Genomic DNA, 22,665 nt, shown 5'->3' on the forward strand with positions numbered 1-22,665 from the left:
GAAATGTTTAATTGGTGATAATATTGGTGACTATTCTAACTGTCCGCGTTCGGAAAAATCTAAACAAAAACGATCAAAATTGCCAGATATTAAATTGCCAAACTTCGATGGTAGTTATGATAAGTGGTTGGAATATAAAAATTCGTATATAACAATGATTCACACTCGTGATGACCTAGATGCTATTGATAAGTTTCAATATCTTAAATCCTCGCTCAGTGGTTCCGCCCTTCGAGTAATAAGTTCGCTAGAGTTTACAGCTTCTAACTACTCGCATGCATGGGAATTATTAGTAAAGAGATTTCATAATAGTCGCTTACTAGTACATAATCACGTCAAATCCTTGTTTACTGCTCAATTTCTAAATAAACAATGTCCTGAACAAATTAGAAATCTTATTGATACTGTTTTACGAAATTTGCGGTCTCTTAATACTTTGGGGAGCCTACAGACACGTGGGACACGTTAATTATATACTTGATAAGGTCTAAGCTTGATCAAACCACCAAGCGAGAGTGGGAAGATCACAAAGGGTCATTAAAATTGATTTCGAATACAGATTCACAGTGTGACAAAATTAAATTAGATGATTTACTTGATTTTCTCAGAAATAAAGCAGATACTCTTGAAACAATTCATTACAGTAATACGAAAATTTCTAATTATAATAAAAATACATCCGATCACAAAAAACAATCAACAAATACGCATCAAGTTCACAGCTTTGTTTCTACACACAACAATAAAACATATAAGTTCGAGAAACCTAAACGGGCATGTGTAATGTGCAATGGCAATCATGCATTGTATACTTGTGTCAGTTTCCTTAATTTATCGGTCGAAGATAGGATTAAATTCGTTGAAAATAAAAATCTTTGCCCAAACTGTTTACGTGCAGGTCATACAGTCGTTAACTGTATATACGGACCATGCAAACAGTGTCAGGAAAAACATAACACTAATTCATTTCAAAGATAATAACGTAAACATGTCATCTATACCTATAGATGCGCAAGTATATAGCACACCGTCGCCGCAGCGAAATAACAAACCGGTTTCGGCGAGCGCGTCCGCTATGCATTCTATGTCGCAGTCATATACGAGTGACTGTGACATTTACGATAAGTCCGGAGTTTTATCATTAAATCAGATAATGTTGGCTACGGCTTTAGTAGATGTCGCGAGCAATGATAATACGTTTCATACCGTTCGCGCCCTGCTTGATAACGGGAGTCAACATTGTTTTATTTCCGAAAGTTTGTTGAAATATTTAAACGTCGCAGTTATACAGTCCGCTATTCGAGTCTCGGGTGTTGGACATTCGGTCACGCATTCGAATCAGTCATGCGAAATAAATATACGCTCTAAGATTAACGATTTTAATACAAATATTCGTTGTATTGTTTTGCCGGAAATTACGGGGAGTATTCCGCAAAGTCATATTAAGAGCAATTTGATTACTATACCACAAAACGTAGTTCTTGCAGATCCCTCTTTCTATATATCGTCGAAAATCGATATTTTGATTGGAGCGGATAGGTTCTGGGATTTATTGGATGAAGGTCGTTTTAAACTTCCCTGCGGTCCGTATCTACAAAATTCAAAATTGGGTTGGCTGCTATCCGGCCCCATTGATTCGAAATTTTTACGAAGTAATCATGTTGTTTGTAATATTTCTCAGACATTAGATAATCAATTAAGAAAGTTTTGGGAGCTGGAAGAAATACAATTTAACGATGACAATCTCACCGAAGATGAACGTCAGTGTGAGGAAAATTTTATGCGCACTACCAAACGCGACGTAGATGGTAGGTTTTCGGTTCGAATGCCGTTAAAAGAATCTCCAGATGTGCTTGGCGATTCATTCGAAATGGCTAGAAGTCGGTTCTTAGCCTTAGAACGCAAACTAAATCGCATGCCACATTTCAAACAAATGTACTGCGAATTTATGCGAGAATATATTAGATTGGGTCACATGAAACGAATTCAAAAAGAAGATTCAACGCACTATTTTCTTCCACATCACGGAGTGTGGAAGGACGATAGTACTACCACAAAATTGCGTGTAGTGTTTGACGCCAGCGCTGTTACGACGTCAAACAAGTCATTAAATGATATACAGCTGGTAGGTCCAGCGTTGCAAAACGATATATTTTCTATTTTATTACGATTTAGGCAGTATAGATACGTAGCCTGTGCCGACGTGGAAAAAATGTTTAGGCAGATATTAATACATAATGATCAAAGAAATCTACAGCTTATATTTTGGAGAGAAAACTCGACTGATTCCCTCGACATTTATCAACTAAAGACCGTCACCTATGGCACTGCGTCTGCCCCATATTTAAGTATGCGTTGTATTCGTCACTTAGCTGAAGAAGCTGATGACAAAGCTATTGCTGGCGTAATCAAAGAAGATTTTTACGTGGACGACTTAATCACGGGTCATGACAGTTTCGAGTCATTGTTGGATATTTGTGAAAGAACGTCTCAAATATTAAATTCGGGTTGTTTCCCATTACGTAAATGGACTTTCAATCATGACTCGACAACTCAGGTCTTTAAAACGTTGGCAAGAGATGAACATTGTCAAAGTAAAACACTCGGGCTGGGTTGGTCGAATATCACTGACGAATTTCATTTTACAACAGAATTGGAAAATTCAGCTACAGTAACTAAACGAGTTATTCTGTCGGTTGTTTCCCAGATCTATGATCCCTTAGGTCTGTTATCTCCGAGTATAATCATTGCTAAAATTCTCCTACAAAGGTTATGGTTGCAAAAAATTGATTGGGATGATCCAGTTCCTGACGATATTGTGATCATGTGGAATCGCTTTATTAATTCTATTACAGAGACATTAAACTTATTACGAATTCCGCGTTACGTCATGAGTGAAGGGACGCTGCGTTGTGAACTTCATATTTTTGCAGACGCTTCACAGGATGCATACGGCGCCTGTGCTTATATAAAAACGTATGACGAGTCTTCACGCAACACTGTTCAATTATTGTGTTCCAAAGGTAAAGTTGCCCCAGTTAAAACTATTACAATACCGCGGCTTGAGTTGTGCGCAGCACTTTTAGGTGCCAAGTTGTATAAAAAGATTACAGTTTCACTCAGATTAAAATTTAATAAGACATATTTCTGGACGGATTCAACAATAGTGTTGGGTTGGATTAAAATGTCACCTCGTATGCTTAAAACTTTCGTACAAAATCGTGTCACACAAATAAACGAACTGACAGGCGATGCGCTATGGTGCCATGTCAGCAGCAAAGACAACCCGGCGGATTATGTGTCTAGAGGTTTATATTTGGAAGAGTTACATAAATGCAAAACTTGGTGGCACGGACCAGAGTTTATAGCTGCCGATAATTTAAATTATACCACTAATGTAATTTTAAATGATACCTTATTACCTGAAGTAAAATCTCAGTCTCATATTGCTACAAATATCATGACAAATGATTTTAACGGTGAATTATTTGATTTTAACAGATTTTCTTCATTTAACCGAATGCGACGCACTGCAGCATACATTCTGCGATTTATCTATAATATGCGCGTGGCTAATAAACAACTGCGTAAAACCGGTTTGTTGTCAGCTGATGAATTGAGCCAATCAGAGTTTTTTTTAACGCGGTTCGCTCAGGTGCAGTCATTTGGTAACAATTATGATACACAAAAAAAACATCGTTCGGGTAAATTGTCAGGACTCAACGTGTTTGTAGACGCTAACAATATTTTGAGAGTTGGTGGTAGATTAAATAATTCAAGTTTCGATTACGATAAAAAACATCCCGTGTTATTGTGCGGTAAACATAGATTTACATCGTTATTATTTAGATCGGAACATAAGCGATTATTGCATGCGGGACCTCAGCTTCTCTTATCTAACATTCGTGAGTGTTGGTGGCCATTAGGTGGTAGAAATCTAGCAAGAAAAACGGTACATCAATGTGTGACGTGTTCTCGCTTGAAGAGCGTTACTTTAAAGCCCATTATGGGTGATTTGCCGGCCAAACGGCTTGAAGAGGGTTTTCCATTTAAATTCTGTGGCGTGGACTATGCTGGTCCGGTTATGATTTTAACTCGAAAAGGCAGGGGAGCTAAATTAATAAAAGGTTATATTTGTTTATTTGTTTGTTTTTGTACACGCGCTATACATTTAGAACTGGTCACTAGTTTATCGACAGACGATTACATACTCGCATTAAAGAGATTTATATCTAGACGTGGTAAGCCAGCAGAGATATTTTCTGACAATGGCAAGAATTTCGTAGGCGCTGAAAGGCAATTCCAAACATTTTTAACTGAAAATATGGAAGGTATAGTCGATTATGCAGCGGGCAATGGGATGAAATTTAGTTTTATTCCTCCTTACTCTCCTCATTTCGGTGGTCTGTGGGAAGCGGAAGTAAAATCTTGCAAGTACCACTTGAAACGTGTCGTAGGTAATTGTAACCTAACTTATGAAGAATTTAGCACGGTATTGGCACAAATTGAAGCTGTCCTAAATTCCCGTCCTATATCCGTTTTATCCTCAGATCCTAACGACGCGCTCCCTCTTACACCAGCTCACTTCCTGGTCGGTCGTCCCCTTACTGCGCCCACACAAGGAGACCTCACAAATACTCCGACTCACACTCTGTTGCGATACGACCGCATAGAAAAGATAAGACAGCATTTTTGGCAGAGATGGGCTAAGGAGTATGTGTCGGAACTTCAAAGTCGGTCCAAATGGAAATCCAACATTAGCGAGCTGGCAGTTGATACAATAGTACTGGTCAAAGAGGACAACGTCCCCCCATTATCGTGGAAGCTGGCACGAGTTATACAAGTGTATCCGGGGAAGGACGGTGTGTCACGAGTGGCAGATCTTCGGACCTCATCAGGCGTGATTCGGCGTGCATTCTCGAAGATTTGTCCGCTGCCTATCACATCACAATGAGGAAGCGATTCGCATATTTTATCACTGAAGATAATTTACATTGGAGCCTGCGGCATCCAAGGCCGGGGCCATGTTACAGCGATATAATATAATATATTTTAAACATGTACACAAAAGGTAGAAATTGTAATAAGAGCCATCTTGCGCTCATTGTAAACACTACAATTAAATGTGGCCATTTTTTATTTTTTGCTTGTCAGTCAGTCCAAAATAAAAATGTCAGTTCATAGTCAATACTGCGTTTAATTTAATAAAACGAAATAACGATTTTATACAGTGGTCAATTCGGACCCGAAACACCATGTGATGCAGTGCCAGTTTAATTTAAAATCAACAAGAATTTGTAGATGAAGTGAGGATTCCAATCCTTTTTTTCATTACTTGAAAATGGCAGCACATTCATGATTAAAACGTTTATGAACGGTATAAACCTTCCAAATTCAAATGTGACCCACTGGTTTGTTTATAAGCGTATAATATAAAAAATGTTATTTACACAAACAATATTTTATTTGCACTTTATGTTACAATACATAAAGTACTAAATGCGAGCTATTTTCTAGCTCCGGAGTTTAGACCCCACTATAAAGAAATAAAACTACAAAATTTACTACTTACGCCAACGTATATTTGTTTTTATGTTGATAACTAAGGGAACGTGGCTTATTTTAAAGTATATTTCTTTTTTTATGTTTGTCTCTGTTCCTTTATAGCCTTAGGCGAAATTATTGAGTAAAGTTAATGTATCACCAACGTTCTGGAATGGATTGCCTAGACGAATGTCCACATGGGCACATATCTCTGACTTTTCTAAAGTTATGTGTGTATTCTTTGTGAATTATCGCTTGCTTTAACGGTGAAGGAAAAGATCTTGAGAAAATCTGGATACCTAAGAAATTATACATCGGAATTTTGAGTGTATGTTAAGTCTACCAATTTGCACTAGAGCAGCGTGGTGATCTAAGGCCCAATTCTTCTCAGTAGTACAGGAGGCTGGTGCCCAGCGGTGGGGCAATTTATATAGGGCTGATGTTATTATATTATCAATATATCTCCAAATTGAGTTTGTAGTTGTAGGTAGTATGAGTTTTGCAACATGAAAAACATCTCTGGGTTTAAAATTTACACGGGCCTCTTTTACAACTGAGAGGCTGCTTTTATCCTAGTATAGCTTGACAGTCTTCTAATACCATCGAAATTCTAATGTAGAATTCTCGGGTATGCAGATATCTTAGATGATCTCTTTCACCGTAAAAGCGACCGATATTTGATAAAATTTTCAATTTACCTGGCAGTTAATCTTCTTCCGTCAGTAGTCGCTTCAATGCTATAATTCACTCCTTGGGTTAAAACTCCGCCGTCGTGGTCCACCCATGTGATCTGCAACCAAACATTCATTTAGGATTTTGTACTATATATATAGGCTCGTTTCGTTCCTAGTTATTTAAATCCATCGAAAGGTTGTCTAGAAGAAATCGCCGATTGCGATATGACAGCCATTTGTACCTCCTGTTTGCTCATAATCTCTATTGTATATTTACTTTTTCATAAGACTTGATGTACAATAAAGAGTTGAAATAAATAAATATTATGAGACATTAGTATCTAATTTTGTGGGATATAGAGCAAATTTGCAGTTGTTTTTTTTTCTCTAAAACTAATGTCCACTAACAGGTTCACTTTCAAATCTAAAGTTCGGATGCTCCTCGCCAATAGTGTAGCAGATTCTCAAACATAAAAGTCTCTGGAAATTATTTTATTTTATATTAAGTATATATTTTATAGTATAAATATATCTGCATTTAAATAGAATGTTTATTTTATATAATATATGTATTGTCTTATTTATTTTTATATACCTACACCCACATTGTCTCATCTCTGCATCAAAGGTTGACTGTTAGAAAATGCGTCAGGCATTAAGTCCGCCTATATACATTTACTGTATATAAAGTTTAAAATAAATAAAAAATAAATAAATAAATAAATAATGTTGTTTCAAATAGCCTAGAACATTTGTGTCGGTTGGTGAAGCTAAACTTTTCGTCAGTCGACACTTTTTCTGGAATCTATTCCACTTACCATCCGGTGCAATGAAGTCACTTTACTGAGCTCTTATAAAAGAATGCTGATGATTCATGATAAAATAGTTTTGACGCTAGACGATACCTTGATACTTAAGTAATTAGGTGATCAAACACAATTTTGTAGGAAATGGAGCGCGACTAATAATCAAAGAAGTAAATTGTATTATAATTATCAGCTCTGACTTTAAATCACTCACTTCAGCAGCAGGTTTTCCTCCAACAGAGACGCATTCTAGATCCACCTCCCGATCTTCAACTGCTTGGATGACTGGTCCTCTAAGAATCTTAGGAGGTTCTGGAGGTACCAGCACTATCAAACGAGCGTACCTTGATCTGATAGGTGGTTCACCTGTTGACAATATTTGGATTACATAAGAAAGAATATAATGTTTAGAATTGTATACAATGAAACCTTCAAAAATAATTGTTTTCTTCTTTCGGTGATAAAGGAATCAGTAGCAATTTAAGAACGTTATTACATAATGAATATTATATTTTTTTATTTACATTTGACATAACATGACGGCGTTTCGTAATTATGATTAGTAATTATCATAATCTTGAATTAATTAATATTCTCATAATTATTATATTATATAGAATCGAAATCATAAAAAACATTTCTTTCCACTATCCATCTATAGAGTGTATTACAGTACAAACTAATGGTAAATTTAACATGTTACCCTATTACAATAACATAAAGTTTAGTTTTCATCAAACCCTCATCCAGAAGTGCAAAACATTGTCACAGCCACTCCACATCAGACAACAATATTCAAATAGGGCATATAAATGAATAATTTGTACTACAAAATGGCGGCAATAAAACGACCCAGGTCTACATTAACATAGTTTCAACACAGTTTATTGCTTTATTATAATCTAGTCACATTGTAAAATGTCGAATAGGGTTGACCCAATTTCCACTTCCCCCCACAAAACTAACTCAAAACATAATTTAATTTGGACGTTAAATCCTCCAACTAAAAGGTTGTCCTGTTGTAACATAATAATTGTTATTTGAATGTATTTTGGACCAAATGTTACTAACGACTAGGGAAGTTGTATTTAAATTTATTTTAGAGTTTTAAATTCTGATGATTATCATTCAGAAATTACGAATTTATTCTATTTTTGCTTTATATACTTTATTTGTAGCACTAAATTGTTTTATTTTATATTAATTTTTTTAACCATTGCCTATTCAGTTTGTAGCAATTCGTTTGATTGACGCCTACCTTCTTAAAGAATCTCATCCCATATATCATATAATATGGTATAATCAATAATGACATTAGTTATATCCTTGATGTCATAGTTGTAATATGGCACGACTGTTGAGGTACCAGGTTTGAATCCCGTGTTGGGCAATAATTTTATTTTTTTCTACTCAGTATCAGCCCGAAGTGTGGAATTTGATGCGTAATATGGCAAAAGCTCGTTCGCTATCACATCATGGGACGGAATACACACAGCGGAAAGAAACATCAGTTGCGCCTCTGCCTACCTCTTCAAAGATAAAAGACATATGTACTTAGTCTGGCCATAAATACTGTTACACTTAATTATAAAAAAATATTACATTTGAATTTCGAATCTGTCATTTTTATACGATTGTTCATTGTGTTTTCTCATTTTGGCGCCAATACATTGTAAAATATTTTGCGATATTAAAATGGTGTGGGGTGATAAAGAGAACCGAATCGCTGTGATAGCATTACACAAAGTAGGTATGGAGCCAAATGCAATTTTTAAAACTCTCCATACACTTGGTATTAGTAAAATGTTTGTGTACCGGGCTATTAATAGGTACAATGAGACCTCCTCTGTTTGTGACAGAAAAAGATCTGGCCGTCCACGTAGTGTTCGTACGAAAAAGGTGGTCAAAGCAGTAAGGGAAAGAATTCGAAGAAATCCTGTCCGAAAGCAAAAGATTTTATCTCGGGAAATGAAGATAGCACCTAGAACCATGTCGCGTATTTTAAAAGATGACTTAGGACTTGCAGCCTATAAGAGACGCACTGGCCATTTCTTAACTGATAATTTAAAGAAGAATAGGGTGGTAAAATCGAAACAACTACTGAAGCGGTACGCAAAGGGAGGTCACAGAAAAATTTTGTTTACGGATGAGAAAATTTTTACAATTGAGCAACATTTTAACAAACAAAATGACCGTATTTATGCTCAAAGCTCTAAGGAAGCTTCCCAATTAGTCGACAGAGTGCAACGTGGACATTATCCGACTTCAGTGATGGTTTGGTGGGGTGTTAGCTATGAAGGAGTGACTGAGCCATATTTTTGTGAAAAAGGTATCAAAACATCGGCACAAGTGTATCAAGATACCATTCTTGAGAAGGTAGTTAAGCCCCTTAACATCACCATGTTCAATAACCAAGTATGGTCCTTCCAGCAAGACTCGGCGCCGGGTCATAAAGCTCGGTCCACGCAGTCTTGGTTGGAATCGAACGTTTCGGACTTCATCAGAGCTGAAGACTGGCCGTCGTCTAGTCCCGATCTTAATCCGCTGGATTATGATTTGTGGTCAGTTTTAGAGAGTACAGCTTGCTCTAAACGCCATGATAATTTGGAGTCCCTAAAACAATCTATACGATTGGCAGTGAAGAATTTTCCCATGGAAAGAGTGCGTGCTTCTATTGATAACTGGCCTCATCGTTTAAAGGACTGTATTGCAGCCAATGGAGACCACTTCGAATAAGCTTTTTATATTTTTAATTGTTTTATATTTATGTATTAAACTGACACACTGTAAAAGTAATAAATGTTATTTGCAGTTAACAATTTTCTTTTTTCTTTATTACAATATTTATGGCAAGACTAGGTATATATTTGCACCATTTCCAAAACATAAAGAATTAAAAATCCAAAAAACAAGCCTTCAAACAACACCAAACAAGCTTTAAAATAGACTTCACTTCCGCAGCGTTGAAAAAACAATTTTTTAACTCATAAAAATCTCAATTAAGCCGTCCGAATTCCCGACGCGGTCATGTTTTAAAAGTTTCCAAATAGAGGAGCGATGGTCGTAGTTTACTCGGTTAAATACTGGCATCTATACTCATATATAAAGCTAAAGAGTTTGTTTGTTTAAACGCGTTTATCTCGGGAACTACTAAACCGATTTTGATTTTTTTTCACTACATAAACTACATTACTTCTGAGTGCTATAGGCTTTCATGATCTGTGTATATCGGAATCAGATATACAAAGGTCATGAAACGCGACACACTTATGTAGGGCACTGTAGTCAGTTTTAAAAATATTTTACTACCAGTAGCAATTAAGGCCCATAAAACTGGCTATGAGAAGAAAAGAAGAATACTATGGTGCAATTAAGGTACATAAAGCTGATTATGCAAAGACCCTTGATCTTCAATGGTACAATGTGAGATATGATGGTATGAATGGTAAAATAAGTTGAATCTCAAATCACTCAGTACAAAGATTCATTTTATAAAACACTGGTAGGTCTCTCATGTGAGAGTCCGCCGGAGTAGGTACCACCGCAATGTCTATTTCTGGCGCTAAGCAGCAGTGTGTAATCACTGTTGTGTTCTGGTTTGAAAAACATTGTAGCCAGTGGACATAATAAGGCTTAACATCTCATGCCTCAGGATGGCGAGAGCAGTGGAATACCAAACAATACTTTGTAATTTAAGGTGTAGGATGGTGATTTTACTGTATCGTTTACCATCAGGTGAATGGCAGGGTCAGCTCGTCGTCATCTTCCTACTAAAGTAATAAAATAAAAAGCTGAAAAAAGATAGACCCCAATATTTAATATAGATATCAACTTACCTCTACTTTTCTAAGAAAAAGGGTATCGACCAACAGACATACGAACAGACAGACAACAATGTGATCAAAGTGTTTTAAGGTAGCCTAAAACGATCCAAATTAAAGTAAAAATATTCCGACTGACAGCAATGGCAACAGTGTCAATACTCCACAAGCCAGTGTGTTCCCAACTTCGAGCACACATGTAGTTGGAATAAACTTGTTCTGATTTATTCTGATAGTTCTGCGTAGTATGGCTTAATGGTTTTCAGTTTGAAAGGGTAAAGTTTGCAACTTACTTTTTGGGTGTTTTGCTTGACTAGTCGAAGTTGGGCGCTGAATTTGTGAACTCTTAATTGGGTTAATCTAAACTAATGCTTAACGGTAGATTGATGACGTATCTGGTTTTTTGGATTTTAATGTTACTTGATTTGTGAGGATTCGAATTTTAAATGATAAGTTACCTATGAGGAGATATGAATCTTCCATGCTTTTGGTATTCTGATGATATTAAAAACATTAAAAAATTATGTTATTGTTTATAAAATAATTTGTATTTAATCGATCCAGTTGGATATCGTTTGATCCAAATACGAAGCGCTAGTCTTCAAAAAGGGTTTATGGAAATCATATTTATGGTGTTAATAATAAAAAATTACTGACCACGGCTAGAAAATTAAGCAAACGAAGATAATATGAGGAATAGGCTAATAAGCAACCAACGGTTTAATAAGTAATGCATTTAAAATTACGTTTTACTTAATGTCTATCTATAAGTATAATTATTGTAACAAAAAATATTTGAACAAAAAAACATACTCCAAATTTACCTTCATGGCAACCTAAAAAAACACCATCAGCATTTATGTTAGCGGAACACATTATAATAAAATTAAAAAATATGTATAAACGAAGCATAAACACAGGCTATCAGTGTTGGTGCAAGCAAGATTACGGCTTAATCCCGGACCGCCGCTGGATGGCATCGTTAAATGAGATGATCCTTGGAACGACACCCCAGCTGTCTGGACACCACTCAATAACTGTTATAGCGTCTACCATTGTTTTTACATTCGCCATGTTCTCGGTTTTATCATGTCCTTTGTTCTTGTTACTTTGGCAATGATAATTATTAAACAAATACAGGTCATAATTGAGTAAACTGGCGAGGTGTTTCTCGTTACTATACTGTGTATAGAACTTTGTTCACTATCAGGTGCAGTTTTTTACGTATTCGTATAAAAAAAAAAAACAATATTAGGCAAGAAGAAACTGACTAAAATTACGCATAACATCCAAATCCAGTTAGCTAAGGCTATTTACAAACTCATAATTTTTTTTTTTTTTACTGCCAGGGTATTGGTAGTTCCTTTGCTGATGATGTTGTGCGATTTGTCCAAGGGCTTCAACTGCGTTCTAATATAAGGAATATTAAATCCTTAGAATTTAATATTCCTTTGCGGAGAAAATGCCTTAATACTACCACCCAGCCTTCATGGGGGGCGACTTAGCGGCTATGTTGGGGTAACCGTGACTTTAAATCCTGCGTACTGGACATTATGGTATATTAAAGTCTAAACAATCTTAATGGTAAAGGTGTCATTTTAAAGTGGTGCCTGTGTTCACCAGCGGGCCAGTATAATACCGGACTAGCATTGTTATTATTATTGGACACTGTGCTGTTTCATCATCATAATCAACCACAAGAAGTCCTCCTGAACGCTTCCTTTACTCGCCATTTCTTCTTCTTCCGACTAATATATTAAATAAAGAAGTTCGGGAACATGTTTTCTAGGCAGAAATGAACACAAAAATCGCTGAACGAATTTGCATGAAATTTTTCAAATATACATTTTCACAAACATCTTATAACCCGTGGTATTATCGAGGAAATCCCCATGAGACCCCCAACACCAAGCGGGATAAAAACATCATATTTGCATCAAAAACACTCAAAACATATTTGCATAAACTAAGTTTTGATGTTCAAAATTCGTATCTACGTTGAGAAAGTTCGAAACGAGTTGAAACGGCTAGTGTCGAATAGCGAATGTGAATTTGAAACAAAAAGTTCTGAAGTGTCTGTGAGATCTTATATTTTGCATATTCTGAATGCTGATGGGAGTGTACCAGGAGTATTACTTGGTTTGCTTGATCAGTGCCCATAAAATAAAAATAACACTTAAAGGTAGGTAACCTTTTTGCGGGGAAAAAACGCTTTATCGCTACCACCTCGTGAGGGGAACGGTTATGTTAGTTTCACCGGTCTTAGAGTCCAATGATAGCATTCTGCAGTTATAGCATTATCCCAGTGAGCAATTGTTCCTAACCCCTGTATACCTTATACCGGCTTACCAACCAAAACCCGCAGTGGCCTTCTTCGGCGCATACGGGACGGCCTCGGGTATTTTGTTGCACTACAATAGCTACTCCGAACCATCCCGGCGCAGAGCTAGGTAACCAGCCTGTTAGTGAAAGAAGTAGACAAACAATATATTTACCTTTCCGTGTCTTTCTTACGTCACGGGAAGACAAATTAGGGCTTCCGAGAATTGTCGTTAGTAACAGACACAGTAATGATAGACTGGACCCCTATCACATTATGGGACGAAATACATAAACGAAAAATATATGCCCTGGTTACACCTCTGCCTATCCTTCTGGGAAACAGGGGTGAAGTGTGTATGGCGTAAAAATCAATGATGCAAACCCGATAATCAAGCGAACATCGAAAGAAATATCTCTTTTATAATTATTAATGGAAAGACAAACAACTAAGGTAAGGTAAACACTTTAAAATTTTCTAACCTACATTTAGTCAGACAAAATCTATAGGTATTGCATATTATAAAACAATGTCCCCTTTTCTATTGGTCTGTATGTAATCGATTTACTCAAAATCTTCTAAACGGCTTGTTATGATATTTGGTATGGAAATAGTTTAAGACCCTGGGAAGGCTATAGGCTAATTTCTACCCAGGGAAAATATATAGCGGGACTTAAATCCCGAAAAACTTCTTTAGCGGGCGAAGCCGCGAGCGAAAAGTAGTATTAAATAAATATATCTATAGCATTAAAAACATAGGTATTTATAAAGGAAAAAAAGTATTTATATAACATTCAAATTAATTAATATTAAAGCTACATGTATCGCATACAATTGACTTGTAACAACGTACGAAAACACAATTAAATTACGTAAACTTTGTTTGATAACAAACACGCCGAGTGCCTTTGTCCAGTGAAAAGTCGACAAAGGCCGGCAAAATAAATTAACAGTGCCTTTTTAAAGCTAGAAAGGGCAAGTGGGCAAACACAATAGTGCCAGTGAGCTACGAAATTGTCCAACTTTACGTCGTTTAACTTGCCACGGCGCCTGTTTAAATTCGGCTCTGGTGCGCGGAGTAAGTAAGGAGATTAAAGTGGGAATAATTTAGGGAAAGAAATTAATTTATTTATATATTTGGGAAACATAAAATATTTTATATCTTATAGACTAGTTAAGGTAATTAAAAATACATAAATCAATAAAGTTTCCACTTATAAGAAGATATTTTACAGTACAGTAGATGTTATTAGTAAAAGTGATTAATCAGTAACAAAAAACATAAAAATAATAATTATAAAAAAATTAACAAGTGAATGCCAAACGTAATTATAAATTCACAAGATATTAATTATATGTAATAGAAAGTTAGTAGACCAAAACTACTAGTTTGATTGTAAAAATAGATACAAAATAATTAAACTCAGTGAAATATATTATTGTATGTATCAGGTTCTTTTTTACTGCTTTGAATGACGAGACGAGCTTGCCGTACGCTTGATGGTAAGCGGTACGACCCATAAACAGTAGAAACATCATCCAACACCTTGAATTACCAAGTATTGTTTAGTATTTCGCTGCGCTCGCCATGGCACCTGAGATGGTAAGTCTTATTATGTCCAGCAGTTACAATGTTTTTGCCGGGTTCAGGGGTAGACAGAGGTGTTATGACACTATCCCGTTGTGACTATTTTATGACTCCCCCTTCTCCTTCTTTCATGTCTTTCATGTCAAAACTTAGCGGTGTCTTTACGCCAATATTTCGACATGTTAGGTACCATGTAATAGGGATGAGCCTATGGGCATTAAGCAGGCACAAAATTATACTCCTGGCTGAAATTGAGTAGAAAAAAACCAATGTTAATTTAGCCAACTTGGAGATTGGATCAGTCACCTCAGCATGACATTAGTACCGTAAAAAAGTACTTTTTACTAATAGCCCCTGATAATGAATATGGCATTCTATAAAAGGTCAGAGGGAAGAATCCCGCAACGATAAGTCCTTTCCAAAAAAGAAATACATTGTTAAATACCTGAGAAATCTTTTATGTGTTGTCAGTATTTAGTATTAGGTTATTTTTTTTTTACTAATCTTACTGATATTATATAGGCGAAAATGAGTGAAGATCTTTTGATATTTGGTTAGAAGTTAAAAGCAGTAACGTTGAATGGATTTGGAAGAAATTTAGGCAAACAGATGGATCATATCATGTCAACATATAAGCTACTTTTAAACCCGAAAATTTACACGTTGTGAATTTACGCCGTAAAGGTCTTTAAAGGCCGAAAACGCAAACACTTTAAAAAAAAACCGCTTGTGCCTTCGACATTCATAACTCCTATATTTTTTGTTTATGTTTTTTTTTCCAACCGCTACAACTTTACAACTGCGCCAAGCCCGTACGAACAAAGCTGTTGCGGTCGAACAATTTGCGGGTATGTTTGCCTTTGACCGTGGCAAAAGTGGCGTTTTCTTTACTTTGCTGGCCATCACCAGCCTCGGACAATTATGTCACAATTCTACCATACAGACAATGTTGCAATTGTATCATAGCATTCATGTTAATTGTGATATTGCGGAACTAAATCAAGCCACATGATATTTACCTCTGCCATTTTGCCAAAAATTATCCGTGGATCACCAAAAATATGGGTTTTACATACTGATATTTACCTCTGCTAACATTTTGCCAAAAATCATCGTGGATCACCAAAAATCTAGGTTTTAAACATATTCATATAACGGAGTAAAAAATGCAAATGGAGTTGGGCAGGCCATGTACGACGAAGCGATGACAGGTGGAGTAAAGCGCCTACTTAGTGGTGACCAAGACAAGGTAAGTGCAACGTGGGCCGTCCAGCGGCAAGATGACATTGTAAGGATCGCCGGTCGAACCTGGATGCGATTGGTGGTGAAAAAGTGGCATGATATGAGAGAGGCCTATACCCATCAGTGGGACTCTACAAGTTGTGGATGATGAACATTTGGCCAAAAATCATCCATGGATACGTTTCCACCAAAAATATCAGTTTTAAACGCATAAAATAAGTCAATATTTCAAAGACTAGCTCGAACAAAAGCTTTGCTTATATTAGAATATTTATTTGTAACCTTGTATTTTTAAAATCACATAATTAACCCCACACCTGACCCTCCGCGCCCTATCTCCAAAAACTAATTTCTGCACTAACACTGAAGACCTTGCAATGTGTCTGGAGATTGTGATTCAACCCCTGTCAAGTTATTTCGCACTCGTATGGTTTCAATGGATATTGCATTTTACTTTGGCTTCCTTTCCCTTTCTTACTGAGTGGCGCTTATTTTTAAACTTTAATATTTTAGAAATTTAATTTCGTATTAATAATTATTTGCTACCTATAAATTTAGTGTTCAGTATCCATGTTGGATCCAATAAAAGATATTTTTTTAATTTTGGATGTATATTTTACAAATCGATTAATAAATGACTGAGTTCTATGGTTTTTTTTATTGATTTGAATGACGATACGAGCTGGCCGTTCGCCTGATGGTAAGTAGTACTACCGCCCATAAACAGTAGAAACACCATCCAACACCTTCAGTTACAAAGTATTATTTGGTATTTCACTGCGCTCGCCATCCTAAGACATGAGATGCTAAGTCTAATTATGTCCAATACTTACACTGGCTGCAATGTCCTGCAAACTGGAACACAAACGTGGCTACACACTGCTGCTTGGCGGCAGAAATATACATTGCAGTGATACCTACCCAGACGACTCACATATGAGAGACCTACCATCAGTGTATCAAGATTAAAAAAAAAACACGTCGGATTGGGAACCTCCCCCTTTTAGAACTCGGTTAAAATTGTTATCTGTCTTGTGCAATAACCGAGATTAACAGCTTCAAGAAGATTGCAGAGTGTAATTACTGGAGTTGATGATACTTTACTTTTAATGTCTCAGAACGAGCGCAGTTTATAAATTTATTTAGTTCAATCATCTATACTATTATATAAAGCTGAAGATTATGTTTGAACGCGCAAATCTCGGCGATTATTAAACCGATTTTGATTTTTTTTTAATTGGTAGGAAGCTATGTTAGTCCTGGATGAAATAGGCTACTACTACTGCCAGAAAAACTATGACAAGGACGGAGCCACAGGTGTACTACTAAACCAATTGTGATTTTTTTTTCATTAGTAGAAAGTTATGTTACTCTTGGATGGTATAGGCTACTACTACTGCCGGAAAAACTTTTTCACAAGGGCGAAACCACAGGTATAAGTTAGTAAATAATACAGAACACTTTCCACTAGGTAAAGGACTTCCTAGTATCATCATTGCTTTTATCATCACGTTCTCACCATTTTAGGGTTGACAACCTTTTTTAAATAATTGCAGAAAGAATTTTAGTGTGACGTCATCCCTTACAGATGCTAGTGTCATCATTCAATAAAATATCCTATTTGATTTCACCATCATCAGTCACATAAAGTCCACTGCTGAACATAGGCCTCCCCCAAAGATTTCCAGACGGACCTGTCGAAAGCGGCCTGCATCCAGCGTGGTTCTGCGACCTTTATCAAGTTGTCTGTGCACCTTGCACGTGGATGTCCAACGCTGCGTTTGCCGGTACGGGATTTTTTATTTATTTATAATAATAGCCCTATACTATATACTGTCCCACTGCTGGGCACGGGCTTCTTCTGCTACTGACAAGGATAAGGCCTTAGTCCACCGCGCTGGCCTAGTGCGGATTGGTAGAGTTCACAAACCCTCAAAATTCCTATAGAGAATTTCTCAGGTATGCAGGTTTCCTCACGATGTTTTCCTTCACCGTTAAAGCAAGCGATAATTCACAAAGGATACACACATAATTTTTTGTGTGCCCTTGGGATTTGAAACTGCGGACATTCATCTCGGCAGTCTGTTCCACAACCAACTGGCTATCACCGATTTTAGCATAATTTACATATTAACATAACATTGTAATACACTTTCTAACAGTCATTATATATTTGTACAAACAATAATATTTTCTAAACGACCCACCACACGTGGCCGCGACATTTTTAGCCTTGCTTTAATTAGGGGTGAACATAGGGTTGTCCTACCTATCTCATTTCATTTTTATAATTTAATTTCGAATAATTTCCTACTAAACTAATTTTTTATGACTGCTTCGGGGGTGTAGTTGTATTACGGTGCGACTGCAGGGTTGAGGTCTTTGGTTCCATGCCAGGGTTGGGCAAAGTGATATTGGGTTTTACTACTCCATTATCCCGGAGTCTACATTTGTGTCTGATTTGGGGATAGGTTAGCCTCCTATCACATCATGGGCCGGAAAGCACGGCGAAAAGAAAGTGCACCAGTTGCGCCTTTACCTACCCCTTGTAGGATAAAGACAAGTGTGTGTGTGCGCAATTGTTCTTCTATAACGACACCAAGAGAACGTTAACTATTATTCTATAAAGTTAGTTAATAAATGAAACTTAATTATTACGGGTAACCTTGACGAGTAAGCTTGACGTTCATTTACCAATCCAATCCTTCGCAAATCGTGATAGAAAAACACTTAATTTAACGGTGAATGAAAACAGCGTGAGGAAACCTGCATACTTGAGAAGTTCTTTAGGAATTTTGAGGGTGTCTGAGGCATACCAATCCGGAATAGTCCAGCGTGGTGAACTAAACCCTAATCCCTCTTAGTAGTAGAGTAGTCCCGTGACTATCATAGGGATTGTACCTATATACATACAATACAGGGCTGATATTATTATTATATAATATACTTTGTAATAAGGTAGTACATAACACAGAGCTGGGCCCTTATTCTGTATGATAGTGTAAACGCGTAACGCGGCTGTGTCATGTTATCTTCGAGAAATGTGCGTGGAATAGTATTCTGTAAGCCAAATTCCTATAGTCCTAAACATGATGCGTTGTGTTACGTGCTTGTTACGCACTGTCAAAATAACGTGCGGGATAGAGAATAAGGCCCCTGACGTTATTGTTATGAGAAGTCTCATATGTCAAAATAACTTTTAAGTCTAAACATATTCGCCATCGCTGCACTATAGTATCTATGTTTTGTAATTTTAGATGACTAACGGTCTTCCTCATTCTTTAAAATAAGTTTGAATTTCGAAGATATTTTTACAAGATATATTACTAATCTGTGTATACCAATATAAAGCTTGCGCTGTTGTGTTCCGGTTTGAAAGACATTACCAATGTTTTGACATGACTTATCGATATATGTACTTAAAACCGTACAATGCTTTGTGATTCAAAGTTATAGATAACATAGCTATTTTTTATTGATATAGCACTTACCATTGAGAGCGATTAGAAATTATGTTTTTTGAACAAACTCGCTATCTCTTGTTACCTTAACACAGTGTTTCTTAAAGGCGATAACACCCATTTGTAGTGTCTTTTAGGGGGCGGTAAAGGATCTAGAAGAAATTAGGGGACGATGACGAGACAACAAAGTCACCTGAAGCCTTTTGGGATCTTAGCCACGAATGTGTTACAAACAAACAGATGTACAATTTTCCATTTATAATAGTAAAGATGAAAGTTTTAACTTAGAAAAAAGATAAGACTCATATGACATTACATTTAGTTAATAAGTTTATTTAAAATAATTTCGTAAAACTACTAAAAGAAAAATCTTTGAGAACCTATGTCTTAACATAATATTAATAACACATTTCTCTTACCGTAATGTTACAATAATAACCAGTAAATAAATTAAACACAATAAAATACTAAAAATCATTTCCAATATAAAAAAAAATATTTAGTTAGTGTCAGCCCTGAAGTCATTCATCGCGGCGCGCCACATATGTTTGCGGCGTAGTTAAGTTAAGCAAACAAAAAACAATCACTAATGGATATATCCGTGGCCATAGACTACATAATGTAACGAAGTCTATTAATGTAGTTTATATGAGTGATTCTTTGTAATATAACGAAGATTTCAGAAATGTATGCTATAACACAGAAACATGGATCTCAGGGGGACTGAACAGTGATTTCGTCAACAATATTTATTTAATATGGTTTATTGTTTGTGTTTTTGTAGCCAGTGTAACAACTGGACATAATAAGACTTAACATCTTATGTCTTAGAATAGCAAACGCAGTGGAATACCGAACAATTCTACTGTTTAATACTTTGTAATTCAAGGTGTTGGATGGTGTTTCTACTGTTTATGGGCGGTCGTATCGCTTACCATCATGCCAACGGCACGCTGGTCTTGTCATTAACTTGGCTTCCGCATTTCTCTGACTCTCTTACCCGACCGTAACAAAATATTTTATAATGAAATGCCATATAATATAATATTATATTATAAGCGGCGATAGCCTAGTTGGGTGTGAAACGGACTGCCGAGAATGTCCGCAGGTTCAAATCCCAGAGACACGCCTCAGACTTTTCTAAAAAAATATGAGTGTATTCTTTGTGAATTATCGCTTGCTTTAACGGTGAAGGAAAACATCGTGAGGAAACCTGGATACCTGAGAAATTCTTTATAGAAATTTTCGAGGATGTGTAAAGTCTACCAACCCGCACTAGGCCAGAGTGGTGGACTAAGGCCTAATCCTTCTCAGTAGTAGAGGAGGCCCGTGCCTAACAGGGGGACAGTATATAATATAGGGCTGATATTATTATCATTATTATATTTAATATTATATAATAAAATTAAAATTTTATACATAACGTATACCTATAGTTAATAACTTCTGGAATGTCGCCTAAGTCCGAAGCAACTCTTCACAAAAACTAATGAGAATCCATTAGTATTAAAATGTTGGAAGTATTCTCCTTTGCACTTTGATATGTAAATATTTTTTATGAAGCAACAACAGTCAACTATTCTTAGGGCTTGTTTTACAAGTCTCGAGTACTTTTTAACATTTAACATATTAAACAGAAAATGTAAATAGTACTCATTTTTATTACTATTTATTTGGGAGCTTAGATTATAGTGGGGATCATGTTTTTTTTTTACTCAAGTACGCTAAAGTGACCCCACTGCACCTTATGGTAAGTGGGATTCAAGAGAAGATGACTAACGAGAGATGATTACCCCTCGACAGTCGACACAATTATGCCGGCCTGCTGGATATACACAGGCTGATCCCGGAACGTGACACACTTACGTGCCCTGATGGTGAGTGGGGTTCAAGCGAATGCGACTGACGAGAGATGATTACCCCTCGACAGTCGAAACAATTATGCCGGCCTGTTGGATATACACAGGCTGATCCCGGTTAGACACTTACGGTTACTACTGAACTACAACAATAATCCAATATTTCAATAATAAAACCCAATAGTTAGAAATGATCTCGGGACGCGACAAACGTAGCTCTTCAATCAACGACACAGAGCCCAATATGGCGGCTAAATAAAGAGAAATGCCATTTAAGGCGAACGCGGAGAGTTGAGGTTTGGATGCGGTATATAGTTAATTGAATTTGACCAGAGATAGTATGATGTAGCGGTGAAAGGTAAATTTTTCCGGAAGAGAACCCGACACAATATGTAGGTACTAATATGTGAATGCTGTCTGCAAAACATTATAATAATAAAATCTACATAAATGTTATTATAGGAAAGCCAGCAGGAATCGGGCTATATGGGACCTTTGCCACTGATATGAAGTGATATATTAATCGAGTTAAAGAAATATGAAGGAAGCTTTACCTCCTAGAAAAGACATAAGTTATTTCTTTGATATAATATATTCCATGGAGCGAAGCAGCCGTCAAAATCTAGTAATAGAATAACTTCGGAGATTTCATATCTCAGCACAATTTATTATTTGAAAGAGTTAAATGTTTACATGTTTCTGTGCCATTCCATTGACATACTTTAAAGTTAATGCACATTAGCAAGAATACAATATTTTTTTAATTCTTACGTGTAGTATAAGTTAGTTGTAATATATATACTCTATAGTATTTCTATAAATATAACTAAATTTTGATTTATGAACTATATGAATTTAGAATCATTCGCCGTCACAGATATACATTCAATGCAATATTACGTTAACCTATTCGAACAGTACAGTAAGCGACTGTAATAACAATAGATAAATTTGAATACCTGCAGAATGCTTTTTTTTTTTCAGACAGAGTTATGTCCCTTACCAACCCCCAATACAACGTCGAACTCAGAAACATCCAACCCTGATACTACCAGAAACCACTTGGCTTAGACCCTGAATGCTGGCACTTACCGATCGTACGGACCGAGCAGTAAAAATATAATAATATTAAAAGCCTTGATTAATTCACTAATCGCCTGTGCTCAATATTTAATCAACTGTGCTCACAATTAACCACCGCATCCATCATTCGAGATCCTTGTACCCCTCCGGGGCGCGTCCGTTCTCCACAAAGATGGCTCTACTCAAAGGAATAAACTAGCGTTAGACAAGACGTGTGTTGTGTGAAATGTACTGTGAAATCTCGCTCCGACTTAATATTAATGACTG

At 36.4% G+C, this 22,665-nt stretch overlaps 2 protein-coding genes across 2 annotated transcripts in view; one reads left to right on the plus strand and one right to left on the minus strand.

The window, feature by feature from the left end:
- LOC115452398 (irregular chiasm C-roughest protein) overlaps positions 1–22,665 on the minus strand; it is a 109,398-nt gene that overhangs the window by 39,090 nt on the left and 47,643 nt on the right. The window contains exons 5-6 of the mRNA XM_037437751.1: positions 7,239–7,390; positions 6,243–6,334 (exon numbers count right to left, since the gene is read on the minus strand). Of these exons, the coding sequence (XP_037293648.1) occupies positions 6,243–6,334; positions 7,239–7,390 (244 nt within the window). The remainder of the gene's footprint in view (positions 1–6,242; positions 6,335–7,238; positions 7,391–22,665) is intronic.
- Positions 496–5,188, plus strand: LOC119189067. The gene is made up of 2 exons (XM_037437746.1): positions 496–4,127; positions 4,551–5,188. Exons 1-2 carry the CDS (start codon positions 791–793, stop codon positions 4,952–4,954), a joined length of 3,741 nt encoding a protein of 1,246 aa, XP_037293643.1. The 5' UTR covers positions 496–790; the 3' UTR covers positions 4,955–5,188.

Source organism: Manduca sexta, chromosome 2 (assembly GCF_014839805.1).
Source record: "Manduca sexta isolate Smith_Timp_Sample1 chromosome 2, JHU_Msex_v1.0, whole genome shotgun sequence".
Classification (NCBI taxonomy): Eukaryota; Metazoa; Arthropoda; class Insecta; order Lepidoptera; family Sphingidae; genus Manduca; species Manduca sexta.